The following is a 7578-nucleotide window of genomic DNA, read 5'->3' as shown; positions in this document are numbered from 1 at the left end:
GCTTCTTGGATCAGTGAGGGACCCGTAGCTTCACCACCCACAGAGCCGTGACGTCACACGCACCGGAGGATACACTGAGAGAAGTTGGACTCTAGAGGTGCAGGCGAAGGAGCTCCGGGACGGCGAGGGGAGGCGTGCTGTTTTTCTCCTCTACATATATCATCTCCCAACTGACGAGACGTGCCTGGAGGGAATCCCACACACCACTATATCCATATGGGCAGCAGCCCTATCTGCTAACTGCATTTATAACCACAATCATCTTGTGAGTAGATTCACCTTTAGAGCCAAGATTTTCAACACATCATTGATCTCCTTATCCAAAACGTCTGCACTTAAATTGTTTTTTATTTGTCTTTTGTTTCCCATATGTGCTCCCCCTGGACTGTCTGAAACATATCTTTCTCCCTGGAACCCGTGAAACAGGTTCCACCAGAGGGTTTGAGCAGGGTTATATAATATCTGTCTATTATTTTGGTTTTATTTTATTTAGCTTACCACTTTATTGCACTGGTTTTTGCATTTATTGTCACTTAATGTTAAGTAGCTAGCGCCTTTATTCACTTTAATTCACAATGAATTAGACAAACAATGAAAAATCAAATAGTCAGGGTATGTGCAAAAGTAAGTGAATCCCTGGTTTTATCAGCTTTATTAAAAGGGATAATTGGAATCTGGTGTTTACATTATTAGGTAGATCTTCATGGCTGAGTTTGGGAGGCCCCACCCTACATAAAGAGCAGAAACTTTATGAGCTTAACCTTCACCATACAGGTGTGTGGAAACGCATCATGCCACGATAAAGAAATCTCAGTGGATCTCAGAAAAGCAGTTATTTATTCTCATCAGTCTACAAAACAATTTCAAAGGATTTGGGGCTCCCCCACTCCACTGTCAGACAGATAGTTTACAAATGGAGAAAGTTCAAGATCACAGTCACTCTAACCAGGAGTGGTCTTCCTACCAAAATCTCTCAAAGAATAAACTGACAAATCATCTAGGATGTTACATAGAACCCCAGAAGGTACATCCAAGGATCTGCAGGCCACTCTCGCCTTGAAAAATATGAGTGTTTATGACTCAACTATCATAAAAAGACTGAACAAGAACGATGTTCATGGAAGGATAGCAAGGAGGAAACAACTGCTCTTTAAAAAGAACATTGCTGCCCGTCAGAAGTTCGCTAAAGAGCCCATAGGTGATCCACAAGATTTCTGGAACAATATTCTCTGGTCAGACGAGTCAAAAGTAGAACTTGTTGGCCTCAATGAGAAACATTATGCTTTGTGAAAACCATACACGGTGTTTGAACAGAAGAACCTTGTCCCAACCGTCAAGCATGGTGATGTGAGTGTGAAGATTTAGGGCTGCTTTGCTGCCTCAGGACCTGGACAACTTGCCTTCACTGACACAACCATGAATTCTGCATGGTGTCAGAAGATTCTAGAGGAGAATATAAGGTCATCCATCTGACACTGAAACAGAATCGGAAGTGGGTCATGCAGCATGACAATGATCCTAAACATACAAGCTGATCTACAAAGCAATGGCTGCAGAAGAATACAGTAAATTCCTTTTTTTAGATTGACCTGGTCCAAGTCCGGACCTAAACCCAATTGAAATGTTGTGGCAGGACCTGAAGCGAGCTGTCCATGCAAGGAAGCCTTCAAATGTCACTGAGTTTAAGCAGTGCTGTAAGGAGAAATGGACCAAAATTCCTCAAAACGATTTGAGAAACTGATCAGCAGTTACAGGAAATGCTTAGTTGAAGTCACTCAACTCCACAAGGGGTGCTCCACAAGGGGGTGTCACAAGGAACTGAATCTAAGGTTCATATACATTTTCACACATGGATATTGAATGTTGAATCATTTGTGGATAAATAAATGTTGAAAAATGTAACATGATAAGTTACATACTGTATCGCCACCTCTAAAAAGGGAACCCATGTGATGAATGATCTTGTTACTAAGATGTGCTACCATTCATCCATGACGGAGAAAATAACGGGTCATGACATATCAGAATTAGGATTATGTACATATATAGCAGATGTTATTGCTCCTCCTGGGGTTTTGCCTCGGGACACACACAACGAGCCAGCGGGAACAGACACCATTTAAAAGGATTAGTTGCGCTCAAAAAAGGAATGGGTCAACCATACTATTGCATCATCTGGTCGGCCCTTCAAGGAACATAACGTTTTGCCATTATTGATTAATCCACATGGGCATTTCCAAAGATACAATACAGGATGTTTGTTCTCTGACAAGTGAAGAAATTCCATATTTAAAATGTTAACTATTTTATACTTAAACTAAATACATGAATGTGTGACAATACCACTGCAATGTGCACAATTACATATATCAAATGTATTGTACAAAATACCTTGGTGGACATAAACCTTTTTTGCCAATTTTTAAAGCCAATTTTTTCTGTTTGGATTTTGCTCTAACCAACTTATCTCTAAACTTCTTGGAAGTTATACAGTATAAGCAAATATTTTTATGGACACAGATCAGAGCATCCCATAACAAACCACTTTTTAATTCAACATAGTGCTCAGCCAGTCTTTCCAAGAACTGTATATATACTTTTGTAGAACATTGCTTCAAGGATCAAATTAATTTTTTTGTCCATGAGAGGAAGCACATTCTAGTGCAGTGCAAGGAGAAAGTTGGGTCTAGAATGCAAGCATTTATCGAGAGGAAAAAAAGCAGAGGGAAAAAGGAGGAACATTAAAGGCTATAGCCAGACTTATCCCTGGCAGGAGATAACTTAAATACACCAGTGATGTCCAAAAGAGCAGAACTATCACAGGAGGGTAGTAAGCACATGTGTTTAACAACGTATTCCGGAAGCATCTGCCCCTCTTGCAGCAATCCCATTGTCTCTTGCTCCTTTGTATGTATGAATATATGTATGTATGTATGTATGTATGTATGTATGTATGTATGTATGTATATCTTTATGTATATACTGTAGCGCCAAAAGTGTACTTGGTGCTTCACAAAGAACACAGTACAGGGAATTATAATAATACAATAAGCACAGCAAAATCATACAATAGGAAAGGAAATCCCTGCCCCGAAGAGCTTACAATCTGTTAAACCTTCATCCTGTCAACCCCTATATACCTGTAATAAAGTGAATACCCTGACTATAGCGCTAAACCTATTTGAGTGTTAACTAAACGTGAATGTGTGCCAATTGTGAATGACAAGAGGCCAAAGCTGCCGTAGGCTTCCCACAATGCAAATTACCTCAATTTACATACAAAGCTGTGAATGTGAAATTGGGATACCTGGCGCTTAAAGAGTCACTGTGTCCATGGGAAACAAAACCAGTCTCTGAAGAGTGTTTCAAAGTCCAAAACTTGAAGTAGATGGCTGTGATGTTTCTTTCTTGTTATTGTTCTTCAATACACCTGAAATTGATAAAAGGGTACACCATTGCGCAGTATCACTGATATTTGATGTTAGCCCCTTATTCCAACTTCCCCAGTGTGGACTGAATACACTTACAGGAGTGTTTCTTTTATGGTACAGTGGAGACAATCTGTGCTTTATTCCCTTTATGTTCTTTATGTACCTCGAATCCCCAGGGTACTTCCTTAATGCCTTGGGATTTTCGTAGTATCCAAAATACCTCGAACTCCACGAACCCCCAAATGAGGAATGAACAGTGAAAGAAGGGGGGTCACAAATTTATTGAAAATGGCTACTGATAAGCCCTGTAAAACCGGCTGATAAGCCTGCATAAAAACAAATGAACAATGACTCACATGTACTCACATGAATACATGTGTTACAAAACAACACAAGGATGCTGTCCGCTGCTTGTACTGCGCCTCCTGTGCTTGCACCGGAAGAGAAGGGCTCTCTCACAGCTTCTCCTGACCGGTTTGGTGTAACTGGTGTCTCTCCCCGCACTCGGTCACGTTCCGGTTTGTGACCAGCGGTTATGGCAGACTCCTCACCTCACAAGCCGCAGGGACAGCACTGCACTCACGGAATCCTAACTCCTGCCACCCTAACGCGTTTCGTGACGTAGGCGTGCCTACGTAGGAAGTGGCGTGCCTACGTCACGAAACGCGTTAGGGTGGCAGGAGTTAGGATTCCGTGAGTGCAGTGCTGTCCCTGCGGCTTGTGAGGTGAGGAGTCTGCCATAACCGCTGGTCACAAACCGGAACGTGACCGAGTGCGGGGAGAGACACCAGTTACACCAAACCGGTCAGGAGAAGCTGTGAGAGAGCCCTTCTCTTCCGGTGCAAGCACAGGAGGCGCAGTACAAGCAGCGGACGGCATCCTTGTGTTGTTTTGTAACACATGTATTCATGTGAGTACATGTGAGTCATTGTTCATTTGTTTTTATGCAGGCTTATCAGCCGGTTTTACAGGGCTTATCAGTAGCCATTTTCAATAAATTTGTGACCCCCCTTCTTTCACTGTTCATTCCTCATTTGGGGGTACGTGGAGTTCGAGGTATTTTGGATACTACGAAAATCCCAAGGCATTAAGGAAGTACGCTGGGGATTCGAGGTACATAAAGAACATAAAGGGAATAAAGCACAGATTGTCTCCACTGTACCATAAAAGAAACACTCCTGTAAGTGTATTCAGTCCACACTGGGGAAGTTGGAATAAGGGGCTAACATCAAATATCAGTGATACTGCGCAATGGTGTACCCTTTTATCAATTTCAGGTGTATTGAAGAACAATAACAAGAAAGAAACATCACAGCCATCTACTTCAAGTTTTGGACTTTGAAACACTCTTCAGAGACTGGTTTTGTTTCCCTATATACCTGTACCTTCTTTCCCTAATCTTTGAACATTCTTTCTCCCTCTGCAAGTCCTTTTCCCATTTCTGGTCTTACGGAGTCCCCTTCTTTACAAACATCTCTAGAATAGATACAGTAGATGGCATTCTAGCTTTCTCAATATCAGTTTTAGATTAGTCAAAATCAGTAATGGAATAATAATAGTTTGTTCTTGTATAGCTCTGCTAGTTTTACATAGCACTTTACAGAGTCATTTTGCAAACACAGTCCCTGCCCTGTAGAGCTTACAATTAATGTTTTTGGTGCCTGAGACACAGGGAGATAAAGTGACTTACCCAAGGTCACAAGGAGCCAACACTGGGAATTGAACCAGAAATTGAACCAGTGCCAGTAAGTGTCTTTATTCACTGAGCCTTCTCTCCTAATAAGATGCAGATCTCACATGAACAGCCTCTCTTGGTTTAGAACTTTTCCAAACATATAGTGAACTTGATTCTTGATATAATCAATTCAATCTCTCAAAAAAGTTTTCTTATTTTATAAAAAATATTCTCTTTTCAACTGTGTCTCCAATTGGTTAAGCTCTTTCTGAAAAGAGGCATCAAAATCAGACCCTTATAGTGTTAAGAATTATTAAATGTATGTTTTATCTGTGTAAATCCTTTTTAATTGGGAAGAAAACAGAGCTATTATGTTCTAAAATGAGGTGCATCATTTTATTTCTATTGAAACCGATTAAATATATGTTCTCATTTTAATCAAAAGGATTCCATAGATAACCTTCTAAGTAATACTTTTTTTTTTAAAACATTAATCCACATGCAATCATATTCCGTTTTATGTATTGTTCCAGACTGGATATGTTCCACCAAGTCTTAATCTGTTTAAAAAGTAGCACCCTCATATTCTTACTAATCCTCTCAAAAGTATCAGATTCAGTATAAACACAACTTTGATCATTATCTAAGGAAAATATATCTTACATATTTCTTAAGCATATATTCCATCATTTCACAATCCAACGTATTAATATAATGATCCACATTATCCCACGAACGTGATGTCACCACAATCAGCATACCAACAAAAGAAGAACAATAGAACATGTAACAGTATGCCAAATATATCACAAAAAAACCCTGAAGAAAAACGCGGTATATAAAGATATCACCAAAAAATTGTGGAAAGTACCAAACAATGAATCAAATTAATTTCTCACTGATATACTGCCACAGTCGCACAAAACAATATAGTATAAGTAAATTTCCCCAAACTTCCTATAATATAATGTATTGTAACAAAATAGAATGTGCACAACTAAATTACTGATAACGTGATTCGTGAATATAAGCAATCAATAAGTGATGATTAATGCATGTGGAGAGGTGCAGCTGACAGAAGGGTGTTTCTCAACACCCTTTAGAACACAACAAACAAACCTTAAGTGCAATCTCTCCTCATGTATAGCATGAAAAAGCGTTGGAGAAAAAACAGTGAATGCAATCAATGTAACTCACTCCAAGATGTTGATAGGAGGGGTAAGATCAGAGATACTGATCTAAGGATGGGATAATTAGGAACTCTCCAGGTATATGAAATAAAGAGGAAATATATAGTACAGTACTATACAAACACATAACAACACAAAGTGAGCAGTGAGTCCAAATACAATCTCACATGCTCCACAGGATAAAAAAGTGTGGTGACCACTCTGGATCTATGGCGTCAGTATGCTCACAAACAGCGGATGATGGGCAGCTGCAGACATGTATTGTGTACAATAATATAGTGAAACCCAGGTACATTTTGCTTCACTGATAGATTCGGGGTAGGAATCCACTGTGATTATATTTGTGAAATGCAACATCATTTTACTATAAGGAGATATACTTTTTAGTTCGTATAATTAAGGGAATGTTTTGTCTCAAAGCTCTATTTATGTGGTCTATATAATTTTATCTTGTTTCACATTTGTTTGTTGCTCTGGTTTTAGTTTTATAGAACAAATTCAATAAATACTTTTACAATTTATACTGATATAATCTTGTGTGCCGTCATGTGGTATGTGTTGGTGGTTTATGTATCATAATTGAAGTCAAATATGTGTTAATCAGATCTATTTTAGTTGTCTTCATATTTTAAACTTATATAAGCTTACAGTAGATTCGCAATGTCTCCTACTAGAGCATACAGCTGTGGCATTAGTACAGAGTGGCAAAGGTTAGTCCTGAGTACAATTATTTGCACCCATCTCCTCTTAAATAAGTTTGAATGTACAGAATCGAAGATCTCTTTCTCTGTTCATTACTTAAGAAACAATATGCAGCTAAATGAGATAAGGAATGATCTGAGAGGTAAGAAATAATTGACTTGTTTTGATATTGCATATATTTGAACTAAGGTTTGATATAGATCACAATGTATTCCTCAAATTCTCAATGTGTATGAAGGAAAAACCTCTTCCTTGGCTAGGCTCCAGAACTGAGAGGAACCTTTCCTCTGGCATGAATGCTGAAGGCCTTGTGACTGGATACACATTCTGCACCATTATTGCAGCAGACTCCCCGGGAAGCTTAATCACGCCCTGCAACTTGTTATCTCCGATTTTTGTTGAACTTACAGGCCCGGGAATACGAAAGAAATGAAACGTAACGCACACCAGGTTTCAAATCCTTTGTCTCAATTTATTACTCATAGGGTAATGACTTTTATACAGGAAAAATAAGATATTGGTTAGAGACGTAATATAGGCGTAACATAGGCATATCCTGGGTGTGTCTTGGGCGTAGCTT

The 7578-nt window shown here is 39.2% G+C and overlaps 1 protein-coding gene across 1 annotated transcript in view; it reads left to right on the top strand.

Annotated features, from left to right (window-relative positions):
- Positions 1-1339: 1339 nt before the first annotated feature.
- Positions 1340-7578, top strand: part of LOC142490626 (uncharacterized) — a 98778-nt gene continuing 92539 nt past the window's right edge. Inside the window, exon 1 of the mRNA XM_075593043.1 lies at positions 1340-1347. Within this exon, the coding sequence (XP_075449158.1) occupies positions 1340-1347 (8 nt within the window). The remainder of the gene's footprint in view (positions 1348-7578) is intronic.

Source organism: Ascaphus truei, chromosome 3 (assembly GCF_040206685.1).
Source record: "Ascaphus truei isolate aAscTru1 chromosome 3, aAscTru1.hap1, whole genome shotgun sequence".
In the NCBI taxonomy this organism is placed as follows: domain Eukaryota; kingdom Metazoa; phylum Chordata; class Amphibia; order Anura; family Ascaphidae; genus Ascaphus; species Ascaphus truei.
This window is presented reverse-complemented; position numbering and strand designations above follow the sequence as displayed.